Raw genomic sequence first — 17,132 nt, forward strand, 5'->3', positions numbered from 1 at the left:
TCTGACACTTTGAGCCTAGAATATTGCACATTTTCACAATATTCTAATAGTCTGAGATTTTGATTTTGGGGTTTTCATAAGCTGTAAGCCGTAATCATCAAAATGATAACAAATAAAGGCTTGCAATATCTCGCTTTGCATGTAATGAAAAAAACAGGCCTTCAGGGAGTACCCTGTTAGTGAGCGGTAATTCCCTTCTGGCATCCAGCCAAACCGGAAGTTATGCTCACTTCCTGTTCAGCAACTGCGTTACTATAGATTTACATGACTTTCGGTCCGACACAGATCGCTGCAGGTCGCCGCAGAAGCCACACGGTAATATAGGTATTGAAGCGTGTTAGAGCACTTCCGGCGCAGCGCACCACATTGTGGGGAGTGTGGACTCCCTCATAGACCAACATTAGGCTGAGGTGGGATGCGGTAAATTTACCTCACCGCAGCGCCTCAGTGTGAAAGGGTCCTGAATGTAAGATACTAATGCTAGGATTTTCAGATTGTTGGCTTTCTGGGTTTTATAACGTGATTGTTTTAACATGTATTGCTTTCTCTGCCTTAGGAGTGGGAAGTATTTGTTCTTGATCAGCTGCATTGGGACTTAGCTGTCTTGATAGCCCATGATTTCGTTGAGCAGATTTTGGAAAGATTGTTGTTCTCAGCAGATCGTCGAGCCTTGCTGAGTAGCCACTCTAGGACATATATGAGCGTCTGTGCACTGGGTAGGTATCCCAAATACATAAGATCATCCTTAAAATGCAACTCCACTTTCACCAAATCAGTTTCAAATTATTACACAGGTGTAACCGTGTATCTTCAAAAACTGGCCATGAAATGCACTTAAATCACTTCTTGGCAGCTCAAAAGCTGTTAAGAGGGATAAAATGATATTGCATCCTCTTAGAGCAAGGGTGTCAAAGTCAAATACAAAAAGGGCCGAAATTGTACAATGGGACTAAAGGCTCATACACACATCAGACCATAGTATTTTGAAAATGAAAGATCACAGACCCCTTCCATGTAGTGTGAGAGCCATACCTACACAGTCTATTCTATGGAGCTGAACTCCCCATCAGACAGAAATCTTTGCAAGATGCTGCACACAAAGATGCTGTAGACATTTAAAAGATCAGTATCTGCAAAAGATCTGTTCCTGCAAAAGATCCGTTCCTGCAAAATGCATTCATAGTCTATGATATCTGCAGATCCTCATACACACCTTGTTTAACAGACATTCATCTGCAGATCAGATCCACCAGGATGGATTTTCAGATCTGCAGATGATTGTCTGATCTGCTGATGAATGTCTGTTAAAGGGACTCCGAGCTCAGCCAAAAAATGAAAGTTGTACTCACCTGGGGCTTTCTCCAGCCCAGTGCTGGTCGGGTGGTCCCACGACGGCGTCCTGGCTCCTCTCCATGTCCCCGCTCCGGAATGGCTGACCGGCCGCAGCCCGGGCGACACTCGGCCGAGTGTCGGGCTGCTCCTTCCGCGTATGACGCGGCTGACGTCACTCGCCGGCCGCCTCGCGGGATCACGGCGGCCGGCCTGGCAGTACTGCGCATGCGCGTTTAAAGCGCGTATGCGCCGTACTGCCATGCCGGCCGCCGTGACGCCAGCCGCGACGCCAGCCGCGTCATACGCGGAAGGAGCAGCCCGACACACGGCCGAGTGTCGCCCGGGCTGCGGCCGGTCAGCCATTCCGGAGCGGGGACTTGGAGAGGAGCCAGGACGCCGTTGTGGGACCTCCCAACCAGCAATGGGCTGGAGAAAGCCCCAGGTGAGTACATCTTTCATTTTTTGGCTGAGCTCGGAGTCCCTTTAAACAAGGTGTGTATGATGATCTGCAGATCTCATAGACTATGAATGCAATTTGCAGGAATGGATCTTTGGCAGGAACAGATCTTTTGCAGATACTGATCTTTTGTGTCTGTACAGCATCTGTGTGTGCAGCATCTTGCAAAGATTTCTGTCTGATGGGGAGTTCAGCTCCATAGAATAGACTGTGTAGGTATGGCTCTCATACTACATGGAAGGGGGTAAAATTGGTCTGTGATCTTTCATTTTCAAAAGACTATGGTCTGATGTGTGTATGTGGCCTTAGTTGCGGGCCAACCTCAATGTCTAGTGGCCACCTCCATCCCTGATAAAGTTCCTGGGTGTCTAATGGCCCCCCTCCAACCCATATACAGTTACCTGGTGTCTAGTGGTCCTCCCTCCCCTATACAGTTCACTGGTGTCTAGTGACCCCCTCCCCTATACAGTTCCCTGGGGTCTAGAGCCCCCCACCTTCCCCTATAAAATTCCCTGGTGTCTAGTGACCTGTCACGCTCGGTGGTATATTCTCCACGGTCAGCACATAATGCGTATCCTAACGTGAAGGACACACACACACAAGCACAAGGAACCAGGATATCCCCAGTTTAGTGGAGGAGAGGACTAACTCCAATAGGAGATGTGGCGCACAGAGAAGGCGTAGATCTGAACAGCCACAAACAATACTTTCACTGTTAGTGGCTCAGCGCAAGGTAGCGCTGAGTGCATTAACCAGAGCTCAGAAGATCCAGACAGGTAGACAGAATGAAAGCTTGCTTAACTAGTCACTGCTTTAGTGACAGCAAGCGTCCATAACAAGACAGACTGGAATGAGGCAGCCAGTGCGATTGCAGCGATGGCGTGCCTCACAAGGACAGGACAGAATAGTCAGGAAATAGCAGAGTCAAGGCAGGCAGACGCAATACACACAAATATACAATAGGTATGATTTCCTAGCGTATTACGATTACAGCTATCACTGAAACTACAAACGACTGACTAATATATGTATATATTGGCGATGAACCGATATATAACATAAGCAAGGAACACTAGCTAGGAACTGGAGCAATACAACGAACAGGACTAGGAAGGATTCACTACTTCTACGCAGAAATGAGCGCAATCCACGCAAGGTAACAGGAACAGGACTAGGAAGGATTCGCTACTTCTATGCAGAAATGAGCGCAATCCACGCAAAGTAACAGGAACAGGACTAGGAAGGATTCGCTACTTCTACGCAGAAGTGAGCGCAATCCACGCAAGGTAACAGGATCAGGACTGAACTAACTAAGCACCGGTTATCACACTAAGAGCAACCTACCGAAAACGTGCTGGAAACTCACTGACTGAACACAGGATATAAACAGTTTGAGTACGTATATATCAGCGACACTGATGTATTAACGTTACACGAATACAAGGAAAATAACAAACGGGCTAGTATGCGTATATATCGGTGATGAACCAATATATGATGCAAGACCAGCAAATTAACAAATACTGATAAACAGGATCAGGACTAGAAGGACTCACTGACCCCTTCGCAGGAGTCAGTGCAGTCCACACAAGATCTAGGAACAGGGGGGGGGGGGGGGGGGGGGGGCAGACAGAGTAACAGACTGATCTGAAACTATGATAGCCCATGGAGCACTGCAGGAAGCAGTCCTTTATACTGAGGTCATCCAATGGGAGCAGACATGCAGATTCCCACACAGGTGAATGATAATCAAACACAGGCTGACAGCAGGAAAGGGCAGACAATGATATGCAGCCTGCCTGAAAGGGATTGCAGCACCATTGCAAAAGACATTGTTTGCTTTCACAAACGCATCTTAAACCGTCATCAACCTCAGAGCGACTGCAGATGGAATCAACGCTCAGTGTGAGCGAGCAAATGCACGCAAAGAAATCAAAAAGTGCTTGTCTACAGTAAAACTGCAGCCAGCAGTACATGCTGCAGAAGTGATCATAACATGACCCTTCTGCCTCCCCTATACAGCTTCCTAGTGTTTAGTGCTTTCCCCTAACTCGCCCATATGGCTTCCCTGGTGTTCTAGGGCTTCATCTTCAGTTTAGCTTCACTGGTGGTCTAGAGTGGGCCAAACATAATCCAAAGTGGGGAAAACACTCAAGGGCCAAATTTAATGGCCCTGAGGGCCAGATTAGGCCCGCGGGCCGGAATTTGACATATATGTCTTAGAGCTATGAATGGGTCACTTCAGTAAGGCTATGGACACTGAAACACCAAGAATTTTACTTCCTGAATTGTGCAAGGTAAACAGAGAATTCTAGAGTAAAGGGGTGGGAGTGTGTGTGTGTGTGTGTGTGTGGGGGGGGGGGGGGGGGTATTTATGGGATTGTTATAACTTGCATCTGTTATAATTAAATTTTCAATTAAAAAAAACACAAAAAACAGAGAATTCTCAATTCTGATGAGAAGCCTTGTTGCCATGACTTAAAGCAAGCTTGGGTTGTATTTTTTCCACTAGTAGGGTATGTTCACTAGTTCACTGCCAGACCAATTTCCACAGCACATGGAAGCAGACCAAAAGACATGCAGAACAGACCTATGCGTCCCTATAAGAAATCATAGTTCCATTGACACACATCCGTCTCCTCCATTTACAGTTTTGCCGTTTACCCCACAGAATGGCCCTCTTCTGTATCCAAGTCCAGCAGATGCTGCCATACCATGTACTGAGTGGTACAGCTTATTCATGCTATACAGATATGTTGCCATAGCATAGCGTGAACTGAGCCTCAGAAGATTATAGCAACTGCAAACTGAAATAGATTCGTTTTTTTTTGTTTCTGTGTTTTTTGTTTTTTTTACCACACATGAGTAGCATTTATATGTTATATTAGTTTTTAATTGAAGTGGAGTTACCCTTTAAACATAATACTAACCTTGGCATAATGTTCTTAGAGTAATTCCTGTAGTCTTGTTTGCTTGTAATATTTTCAGGAAAATACAGCAACTTCATTTTGCAGTCACTAAAGAAAAACATTGGGTCTCATTAAGGATTCTTTTAGGTGGGCAGCTGACAGTGAATTCACTGGCCTCTCATTTGCTAGGGCTTGATATCAGAGCTGGACAGGCAGACGCCTCATGGAGTTACGCAGTACATGTAAAAAAAGGCTTCTGAGGAAAAAAAGGCGCAGGATGTAGCCAAGAAATGTGATTTAGTTTATAAAAAGGCGCTTGTTTATAGCTGATAAGCGTGATTCCGTTTACAAAAGATGTTGGATTTAGCCACTATTACAATATAGCCTTAACCCCCCATGGTGGATCCTAATCTTAACCCCCCATAGCACCTAACCTTTACCCCACATTCCTTGTGGCGCCTAACCTTAACCTCCCATGGTGGTGCCTAACCTTAACCATCCCCCCTTTAGCACCTAACTCTAACCCTCTATGCTGGTGCCTAACCTTAACCCCGACTCTGGCGTCTAACCTTAACCCTTCATGGTGGTGCCTAACCTTATACCCCATTGTGGTGCCTAACCTTAACCATGGTATTTAGTGAAATTGATGTAACTGCAATTTTTAAAGATATAATCAGTATTTGGTATGGTCATTGTAGCTGCATTTTATGTCCAAGATATAGATGGAATTCAGTGAAATCATTGCAGCCGCAAGACTGGTATTTGGTATGATTGTTGTAGCCACATTTTGGCCCATATGCAATTAACCTTTTCACCTGAGTTTTCACCTAGGTGATATTTTCACACCTTGCCATGAAATCCCTTGTAAACCACCAGCCAGCAAGAAAATACTCAAAATAAAATTAATAGTACTTTTTCACCAACTTTTGGGTACCTTTTTAAATGTAACCTGCTGAAAATTTATTTTATAGAGAAGATTAAAAAGTTAATTGGAAATTGGCCTTTATGTCAAAGGTACAATCACTATTCAATGAGATCGTTGTGGCTGCAAAATTAAGTGCTTATAATGTAGATTGATATTAAATTAGGTCCTGTATTGTGGCCACAAACATTTCCATGAACGCTTGTGTTTTGAGAAACTCTTGCTAATGTAATACTATGTGTAATTTTTATCATATCCCTCAAGTGGGATCACATACATAGCATTATATTAGCAAGAGCTAAGAGGGTGTCTACAATCTTGCAAATAGCAGCCTGTTAGCGTTTCCTACTAAAGTCTGATATGATCCAGGCATGTGTTACAAAACTTAGCCTGTTACAAATTGCAGATAAATATGAATTAACCAAGTATACGTTTTCAGTAATGTTTATGCTCTGCAATAATGTACAACTCTACAGAACCTTAAAGGGACTTTGAAAGTAATGTGGCCAGTTTACCTTATATGAGGTTCCGTCCAGCCCCCTGTAGTCATCCTGGTCCCACAACGTCATTCCACTCTGTTTCATTCAGGCTCTTTGCCCCTCTGAAAGTTGGCCTATTCATTCAGGCTCTTTGCCCCTCTGAAAGTTGGCAGATTGGGCCAGTCGCGGGCTACTGCTTGATCATGATCTCAGGAGCGTCCAACGCATTCACAGCAATTTTCATGAACTGTGCAAGCCACGGGAGCACGATCAAGGAGGCATGCAGCCCAGGGCCCACAAATGCAGCTTTTCAGGGAGGACATCTGCTGAATGAAACAGGACGGAATGACGGTGAGGGACAATGATGACTACAGGGGGTCGGAAGAAGTTAAAGTTAAACTGGCCACATTACTGTCACTTTATGTTCCCTTTAATAAACAAGCCCAGTGATTTATCATGTCTTGCTTCTCCACAGATCGGAGCCTAGCAGCTTTTAGTCCTTCGGTGATTGCTGCAGCATGTATCGCTACAGCCGTGCATAGGCTGGGAATGCATCGCCACTTTGAAGACGATATGATCGCATATTTGGCTGCACTAATTCAAACAGATAGAGTGAGTAGTAAAAATAACTCAAATTACTTCTGTGTGTTGATCTATAGATATCAAGGTAAACTCTTTCACATGGGCAACTGACACCGCCCGCCAGCTGCTCTCCTGCATCGACCAGGCACTTGTTAGCGCTCGGTTCTGGCTTTGCACAAGCGGTCCCTCCACAGAGTCACATATAAGCGTGGCTGCAGCCATCTGCCGCATAGTAACACCACCACATGTCAGTTCTTGACCTGCGTGGTGTCACTTCCGCTGCAATTTGGCTGCATTTAAATTGCAAGCATTCATAGTGTAGGTAAGCATACATGTAATTTGTAAAATTGGGAAATCAAAATTGGATGTGGTTCCAGGCTTTTATATTTAAAAAGAAATCGGCAACTTATAAGGTTTTTCAATAATCCCTAAAATATATGGAGCTGAAGTGATTGGACTGTAATTTGTTAACTTACATTAAATTTCCCTTATATTTTTATGTTGCTTCATTTGAAGACTTAATTCTTAACAGCAGCTGTGACAAATTTGTCTTTCCGAATGGAAACACAAACAGAAATAATGACCTTTTGAAGTTTCCAGCACTTAAACCTTATCAGAAGCTATATTCCACTGTTTCTCAGCTGTTTTGATTTCTCTTTACTTCTGTAAACAGAGTTACATACAGTGGCGTAGCTAAGGAGCTGTGGGCCCCAATGCAACTTTTACAATGGGGCCCCCCAAGCACTCTATACATAGCAATTGATACGGCGCACCAAATCCTGCCAATGGCAACTACAGTGTTAGAGGTGCAAAAAGGGAATTGGGAACAGTTTGTTAAAGGGGCACTATGGCGAAAAATTGTCAAATTTAAAATATGTGCAAACAAACAAATAAAAAGTATGTTTTTTTTTCCAGAGTAAAATGAGCCTTAAATTACTTTTTTCCTATGTTGCTGTCATTTACAATAGGTAGTAGAAATCTGACAGAAGTGACAGGTTTTGGGCTAGCCCATCTCTTCAAAGGGGATTCTCAGCATGGCTTTTATTCTTTATAAAGATATTCCCTAAAAAGGATTTAAACAATGATGCTGGCCAGCTTCCCTGCTCGCTACACAATTTTTTGGCAGTTGGACAGAGCAACTGCCATTCACTAAGTGCTTTTGAAAATAAATAAATCCCTGAGAATCCCCTATGAAGAGATGAACTATTTAAATTTTACAATTTTTCGCCATAGTGCCCCTTTAATGATTACCACTATTCAAAGTGATTATTATGAGCATATGACCAATAGAGAGCTAATACTGTAGTTGAGGGAGGGCCCCCCTGGCACAAGGGCCCCGATGCGGTCGCAACCTCTGCAACCCCTATTGCTATGCCCCTGGTTACATAGATAACTCCCTTTTTACTCTTACTGTACTGGAAAACAGAAAGGAACTTCAAACAATTTCTTTGTAGGGCTAGTACTATATGTACCTTCATTTGTTTCATCATGTTACTTCAGGTATGCTTTAAAGAGACTCTGAAGCGAACAAAAATTGCTATTTTTACCTTCTAGTTCGCTTCAGTAGTCTTATTAGATGTAAACCGCCGCATCCTTGCAGCAAAATGAGGGCTTTAGACCCCCCAAATCCCGGGGCAAACATCCACGACCATCTTGGTCGTGGACTGTGCTGCCCTGAGAGGCAGAGCTTTCTGCTGTAGCTCTGCCTCTCCTGACGTCAATCGCTGTGCGGATCTCCACCTCTCCCTGCCCCTCTCTGTGAAGGCGATTGACATCAGTAGAAGCAGAGCTGCAGCTGAAAGCTCTGCCTCTTTCAGGAAACGCCGGCCGGATTGCCCCCCTGGGATTTGGGGGGTCTAAAGCCCTCATTTTGCGGCGGGGATGTAGCGGTTTACATCTAATGAGAGTACTGAAACGAACTAGAAGGTAAAAATAGCAATTTTTGTTCGCTTCAGTCTCTCTTTAAGTGTGAACCTTGCCAAAATAGGACATATGATTCTGGCAAGATGTCTTATGCTGGGTACACACGGTGCGTTCCCGCATCGAATGCGCCACTCGATTCCCGACGATTCGATTATTTCCGAGCATTTCCGAGCGCATTTCGATAATTTTTAGGTCGAATGCCATGTAAAGTATGTCAAATCGACCTAACGATCCATCGAAATGCTAATCGGACAAGTCGGAAATTAACGAATCGACGGGAATCGAGCGGCGCATCGACGGGAATCGAGTGCGGGAACGCAATGTGTGTACCCAGCATTACACAGGACCGAAAGTGTTCCCATTGTTCTTTCAATGTAATTATACAACTGGAAGATTGTTCAATTAAGATTGTATCCTTGATGGGCACTATAATGTAAATATCTGATGCATAACCTGTGAAATTCTTTGAACTGCACCTTGGTGTGCTTTTAATCTCCATGAAACTACTGTACTACCCATAATGAAGTATGGATATTATGTTGTATTAGGGAGAGTTGGACTATGTGTTGTACCCTTTAGGATTCTTTCACATTACCAAATGCGTGCAGGAGCCGATTTCCTGCACGTGTTAAGGACTTGCGGCGTGATTTCGGGAAGTTGCAGTGGGATGCTGATTAGCGGCAGTAGTTCTAATTTACCCGATGATAAAACGCAGAGGCTGGACGTTACGTTGTAACGTAATGCTCTGGGACGCTTCGTCTAATTTGAAAGTTAACATGAAAGTCAAATTGACTTTCATTTTACCTTTCTAAACGCAAACTAGGAGCGATCAGTCAAAACACTTGGCTCAGCTCCTAGTGGAAAAGAGCCCTTAATACCCATGTAAAAAGGAAACTAATTGCACGCCAGCCTTTTTATCTTTTTAAATAGATATAAGTATTTTCTTCTGAACCGAGTAAAGACCCGTATAATTGTAAAAGTGTACTTTAATCATAAAAATTATAATACTGGTCATCTTCCTTTTTCTGGTATATCTTCATGGCTCAAGGCAGCATACTACTGGGCAGTAGCCACAGTCCTAAACTACTTTATGCACATTGGATTGGTATGGCTCTGTAAAATTAATAGGCTATAGGCACACAGCACATCAGCAGATTTGGATGTGTCTGACTTTTAGGGACATAAAGGGATAATTTGCATATTCAGCAGTGATGCATCATGGGAGATCTTTCTTGATCACATAAAGCTGAATAATTGCAAATTCCTTCTGTTTTAAGGGATGGTTAAAGTATTTATTATTAGTGCGGGGGAGGTTAGTTTTAGTTTTTAGGGTTAGTAGGAGTAGGGTGGGGTTAGGAATTAGGAAGGAGTTAGTGATGGATCTGATATGACACAGGTAAGGTAAATTCAAGGAGAGTCTAGTCCAGGTTTTCCAGGATCACACAGGCTCACCATTGATCTCCAGCTTATGTAATGGCTCATACACACCTAAAAACAATCTGTCCAACTATCTTCCAAACTTGTCTGTTGGAAGATAAGTTGAATGTGTGTACGTTTGGCAAACAACCAAATGACAAACTAATAACCGGTTGTTTGCCAGATCCAACCGGAGGATCAATGAGACCAACTATCATGCAGGTTGGAATGTGTGTGTCTTTTGAACAACTTCGTTGTTTTTGAATGCAGACATGTTGTGCAGTTTGTCATTTAGCTTGTACGCATAGTATTTAAGTGAGTTGGTTGGTGTACTTTTCATGTAAACAACTTTTTGTACCGTTGTTCATGTTGTGTTGTTGGTTGGTTGTGCATTAATTTGGACGTGTGTATCAGCTTTAAATCAGTAAATGTCACCAGCCTGTGATAGTCAGTGTTCTCTCTAGTCTCTTCCACAGTTGGAGGCTGGATTTTTATTGATGTAGCACCAACATCTTCATGTGCAAAAACATACAATAATGAGAAACATACATATATGAGCAGCTCAACATACTATAAAATCAGGTCATCCATTGACACAAGTACAAATACGAACAATTAATGTGTTTTGAAAACATCACCAGTACTAATACATGTTTATTTGTTAAACCCCTTCGGGACCGGCTGCCTACCTCCCCTTAAGGACCAGGGATTTTACATGCGGGGGGGGGGGGGGGGGGTTGGGGGGGTCAGTCAGCCGGATCCCTACTGTGGGCATGTAGGTATGGTTCCCCCCTCGGTGGCCAGGTGTCCCCCATATTGCTTGCAGCCTTTACTCACCTCCCAGGCTCCAGCGATGAGCAGCTGTAGACACCTCCGCTCTCGCTGGCTTCCCGACTCGTACTGAAGCTAAATTCCGGGTCGCGGCTTGATGATGTCATCAAGCCGGGACCCGACACTTAGCGTCAATACAGCAGGGATGACGGCCAGAGCAGAGGGGAGCACCGATCGTCGGGGGAACAGCGGGAAGGTGAGTTGATCCTCTTCTTTTCCCCTCTACCGCCGAAGCTCTGTAAGTGATCACTATGATCCGCTGGCGATCATAGTGATCATTTGATCAGCAGCCATACGTGATGGCTGCTGATCACTGAGGGGAGATGTCAGCTGTCATATGACAGCTTAATCTCCTCTCTTCGGTGCGCACGATCGCGTGCGCACTGAATCAACGTCCAGTGAGGGTGGCAGCACCACCTGCTGGACGTAGATTCAAACTACGTCGGTCCCCAAAAGGTTAAAATACACAGATCAGGAAACACTAGGGAGAAGGTCAACAGTCAAGAGAGATAAATGTGGTTGGCACCAGTTGCTGGCTGACAGAAGACACAATGTGATCGCTCTCAGTTAGTAGCCGTGCTCACAATTCAGATAATTGTCCATACGATAGTAGAAAGAAAGATGGAGCACCAGCTCTTGCAATTTGGATTTATTAGCGTTCACATAGGCATTACAGGTAAACCAGTAGTGAGGGTAGGAGTACCGGCCTGACAGCCGTTTCGCGGCAACTGCCGCTTTCTCAAAGGCACAAAAAGGTACCTTTTTTGTGCCTTTGAGAAAGCGGCAGTTGCCGCGAAACGGCTGTCAGGCCGGTACTCCTACCCTCACTACTGGTTTACCTGTAATGCCTATGTGAACGCTAATAAATCCAAATTGCAAGAGCTGGTGCTCCATCTTTCTTTCTACTATCGTATGGACTAGGGAGAAGGTCCTTGCCCTTGCAAGCTTACAATCTAGAGGGTAGTGGGAAGGAGACACTCTGGGATTAACCACTTAAGGACCACAGTCTTTCTAAACCTTAAGGACCAGGCACTTTTTTTCCATTCAGACCACTGCAGCTTTCACGGTTTATTGCTCGCTCATACAACCTACCACCTAAATGAATTTTGGCTCCTTTTCTTGTCACTAATAAAGCTTTCTTTTGGTGCTATTTGATTGCTCCTGCGATTTTTACTTTTTATTATATTCATCAAAAAAGACATGAATTTTGGCAAAAAAATGATTTTTTTAACTTTCTGTGCTGACAGTTTTCAAATAAAGTAAAATTTCTGTATACATGCAGCGCGAAAAATGTGCACAAACATGTTTTTGATAAAAAAAACACCCATTCAGTGTATATTTATTGGTTTGGGTAAAAGTTATAGCGTTTACAAACTATGGTGCAAAAAGTGAATTTTCCCATTTTCAAGCATCTATGACTTTTCTGACCCCCTGTCATGTTTCATGAGGGGCTAGAATTCCAGGATAGTATAAATACCCCCCAAATGACCCCATTTTGGAAAGAAGACATCCCAAAGTATTCACTGAGAGGCATAGTGAGTTCATAGAAGATATTATTTTTTGTCACAAGTAAGCGGAAAATGACACTTAATGACAAAAAAAAAAAAAAAAAAAAAAGTTTCCATTTCTGCTAACTTGCGACAAAAAAAAAAATGAAATCTGCCACGGACTCACCATACCCCTCTCTGAATACCTTGAAGTGTCTACTTTCCAAAATGGGGTCATTTGTGGGGTGTGTTTACTGTCCTGACATTTTGGGGGGTGCTAAATTGTAAGCACCCCTGTAAAGCCTAAAGGTGCTCATTGGACTTTGGACCCCTTAGCGCAGTTAGGGTGCAAAAAAGTGCCACACATGTGGTATTGCCATACTCAGTAGAAGTACTATAATGTGTTTTGGGGTGTATTTTTACACATACCCATGCTGGGTGGGAGAAATACCTCTGTAAATGACAATCTTTTGATTTTTTTACACACAATTGTCCATTTACAGAGTTATTTCTCCCACCCAGCATGGGTATGTGTAAAAATACACCCCAAAACACATTGTACTACTTCTCCCGAGTACGGCGATACCACATGTGTGGCACTTTTTTGCACCCTAACTGCGCTAAAGGGCCCAAAGTCTAATGAGTACCTTTAGGATTTCACAGGTCATTTTGCGGAATTTGATTTCCAGACTACTCCTCACGGTTTAGGGCTCCTAAAATGCCAGGGCAGTATAGGAACCCCACAAATGACCCCATTTTAGAAAGAAGACACCCCAAGGTATTCCGTTAGAAGTATGGTAAGTTCATAGAAGATTTTATTTTTTGTCAAAAATTAGCAGAAAATTGATTTTTATTGTTTTTTTCACAAAGTGTCATTTTCCACTAACTTGTGACAAAAAATAAAATCTTCTATGAACTCGCCATACACCTAACGGAATACCTTGGGGTGTCTTCTTTCTAAAATGGGGTCATTTGTGGGGTTCCTATACTGCCCTGGCATTTTAGGGGCCCTAAACCGTGAGGAGTAGTCTGGAAATCAAATTCCGCAAAATGACCTGTGAAATCCTAAAGGTACTCATTGGACTTTGGGCCCTTTAGCGCAGTTAGGGTGCAAAAAAGTGCCACACATGTGGTATTGCCGTACTCGGGAGAAGTAGTAAAATGTGTTTTGGGGTGTATTTTTACACATACCCATGCTGGGTGGGAGAAATAACTCTGTAAATGGACAATTGTGTGTAAAAAAAATCAAAAGAGTGTCATTTACAGAGGTATTTCTCCCACCCAGCATGGGTATGTGTAAAAATACACCACAAAACACATTGTACTACTTCTCCCGAGTACGGCGATACCACATGTGTGGCACTTTTTTGCACCCTAACTGCGCTAAAGGGCCCAAAGTCCAATGAGTACCTTTAGGATTTCACAGGTCATTTTGCGGAATTTGATTTCCAGACTACTCCTCACGGTTTAGGGCCCCTAAAATGCCAGGGCAGTATAGGAACCCCACAAATGACCCCATTTTAGAAAGAAGACACCCCAAGGTATTCCGTTAGGTGTATGGCGAGTTCATAGAAGATTTTATTTTTTGTCACAAGTTAGTGGAAAATGACACTTTGTGAAAAAAACAATAAAAATCAATTTTCCGCTAACTTTTGACAAAAAATAAAATCTTCTATGAACTTACCATACTCCTAACGGAATACCTTGGGGTGTCTTCTTTCTAAAATGGGGTCATTTGTGGGGTTCCTATACTGCCCTGGCATTTTAGGGGCCCTAAACCGTGAGGAGTAGTCTGGAAATCAAATTCCGCAAAATGACCTGTGAAATCCTAAAGGTACTCATTGGACTTTGGGCCCTTTAGCGCAGTTAGGGTGCAAAAAAGTGCCACACATGTGGTATCGCCGTACTCGGGAGAAGTAGTACAATGTGTTTTGGGGTGTATTTTTACACATACCCATGCTGGGTGGGAGAAATAACTCTGTAAATGGACAATTGTGTGTAAAAAAATCAAAAGATTGTCATTTACAAGGTATTTCTCCCACCCAGCATGGGTATGTGTAAAAATACACCACAAAAGACCACTTTACTTACGGTAAAGTCTTTTCCAGTAGTCATGAGGACAGCACCCCTGGATGAGACTTGTCTCCCTCCCCACTGTGGACAGGAAACTGTTAAAAGAAGAATTTGCATAAGCAATAGGCAGCCACATATAAGATACTACACCTGCCACAGTACCTCAGTTAATAAAAAGATGACACGGACATTTAATGATGCTTACACAAACTTATTTCTCTTTCCTACCCAAATAAGGGCGGGTTGCAGGGGTGCTGTCCTCATGACTACTGGAAAAGACTTTACCGTAAGTAAAGTGGTCTTTCCCAGAACGTCATTTCGGACAGCACCCCTGGATGAGACGATATACAAGAGTTAAAACCTTAGGGTGGGACCACAGCTTGCAAAACTTTCCTTCTGAAGGATAAACCTGCAGAGACAGATACATTAAGGCAATAGTGCTTTACAAACGTATTGTGACTTGACCAGGTCGCAGCTCTGCAAATCTGATCTATAGAGGCCCCTGCCCTCTCTGCCCAAGAAGTCGAAATTCCTCTTGTGGAATGAGCCATGATAGAATTGAATTGCTCCCCCTGTGTCTGATATGCTAATGAAATAGCCCAGACAAATGTATACCGTAATCTGTGTAGGATTTAATTAAGGAAGATTTCTCCCAATTAATGATCCAACCTAGATCTTGTAGTAAGACTACTGTCGTAACAATCTGATCTCTTACCGAATTGGGAGATGTCCCCCAAAACAGAAAATCAAGATAACCCAAAATGTTAACCTTTCTCTGTCTAAGTGTAGCCAGAACCCCAGACATTACCTTCATAAACAACCCTGGAGCTGAGGATAATCCGAAGGGCAAAGCATTAAACTGATACATTCTTACCTCTTCCTCCATCTGGATGGCAAACCTTAAGTATTATTGAGAAGACAGATGTATCGGTAATTGAAGATACGCATCTTTTCAGTCTAGAAAGGCTAGGAAATCGTCCTTCTGTAAGAGATGAATAATAGATCAAATCCATCCTGAATTTTCTGTATTTTACCTTCTGGTTTAGACTCTTTAAATTTAGTATGAACTGATAATTTCCCTGTAGCTCCTTTACTAGAAAAAAAACACAGGGCAATAGAATCCCTGTCCTCTGACATTTCGGTACTTCTCGAATTACCCTTTTTTTCTAAACAGGGAAAGGACTTTCGATTGTAGGGCTGAAAACTTTATTTGGTCCTGCAAGCGGGGAGTAATGCAAAAGCTCTTAAAAGGAGGCTGGCTGAACTCTATTCTGTATCCCTCCAAAAAAAAAAAAAAACACCTTAAGGGCTCTTTCCCACTAAGACGTTGCGTTAGATGCGACGCTAAGGTCACATAACGTGCCCCCAACGCAACGCATGTGAGCTTTGAAGTTGGATGCTATTTAGAGCCACGTTATGCGTCTCCTGATGGGTCTGTGATGCGTACTTTTTGACGCATACTATCGGACGAAAACGGCGCATGCGGCAAAAGACTGTGGAGAGCACGTGATCGGAAAACTCCGCATCACGTGGTCCTGCCAGCCAATAAGCGGCCGCTCCAGGAAGTTAATACTGCAGTGCATATTAATTAGTCATGTGGCTGGCCACAACAGCGGACTCTCCCCTCCTCTCCTGCAAGAAAAAACAAAAAACACACATTATTGAGCATATGCAAACAGTCTAATGCGGCTAAAACCGTGTATAACGCACAGCATGATGCACTTTCTTTAAACGTCCAGCGTTAGAGTGTAACACAGCCTGGGCACTGTGAACAGCCCATTGATTTTTCATTACTGTGAGCTGGGCTGCGTTACAAGCTGCTCTAACCTGCGCCCGTAACGTCCCACTGTGAAAGAAGCCTAAATAACCAATATTTTGTGCACTGTAGTTGCCATGTTTTGAAATTTGCAATTCTCCATCTCACTGGAATACTAGCGTCATTGCTTATCTGACTTCTTGGTAAAAGTGAAGTTGGACTTAGGGCCGGTTCACATTACAAACGCGGACGGCCACGCATGCGGAACGCAACGCGTACGAACGCACGCCATCCGTGTTTGCATGCGTTGCGTGGCTGATCCCATCACTGAAAAGTGAATGGGACAGCCGCGCGTTTTTGCTAAATCTGCGTGCAGCATGCGTTCCCGGACCGCACAGGTCTGGAACGCATGCAGTGTGAACATCAGACAGTGCACTCTATGAATTCTATATTTGATCAGTGCGCTCCTCAATAGATATTCTAAATATTGATAAATCTTAATAAATCTCTGTCTGGTCGGATCGCTATTTTTCAATTGTGTGTGTCACACTACGTACAAAATTTCTATTCTATGGAAACAGCGCTCAACAACCCACATATTAATACACAAGATTCCACATTTAAAAAGTCCACAATGCCCTCAATAGGTGTGATCCACAGGTATCCAGTTAATAGTCCAAGCAATAATTCTTCATATACAGTTCATAGCAGTAATGATATATTCTCACCGGAACAATAGGCCAACCACTAACGATTAGCAATCACGTTTTTGGACCATGCCAGCACACAAACTCCTCCACTGATATAGGACTCCTCAGATGTGTGTATACATGTCATATGAAAGAGAGACACAGCAATAGTGTAATACCGTTTACAGAGCATACACTATCCAGCACCACCAGTGCTCCCACTCCACTCACGGGTCACCCTAAAGTGCCTCCACCAGCTATGCACTCAAGCCTCTC

At 43.5% G+C, this 17,132-nt stretch overlaps 1 protein-coding gene across 1 annotated transcript in view; it reads left to right on the forward strand.

The window, feature by feature from the left end:
• Nucleotides 1-17,132, forward strand: part of CCND3 (cyclin D3) — a 53,329-nt gene that overhangs the window by 15,483 nt on the left and 20,714 nt on the right. Inside the window, exons 3-4 of the mRNA XM_068269479.1 lie at nt 557-716; nt 6,575-6,711. Coding sequence (XP_068125580.1) covers nt 557-716; nt 6,575-6,711 — 297 coding nt within the window. The remainder of the gene's footprint in view (nt 1-556; nt 717-6,574; nt 6,712-17,132) is intronic.

Source organism: Hyperolius riggenbachi, chromosome 2, assembly GCF_040937935.1.
Source record: "Hyperolius riggenbachi isolate aHypRig1 chromosome 2, aHypRig1.pri, whole genome shotgun sequence".
Lineage (NCBI taxonomy): Eukaryota > Metazoa > Chordata > Amphibia > Anura > Hyperoliidae > Hyperolius > Hyperolius riggenbachi.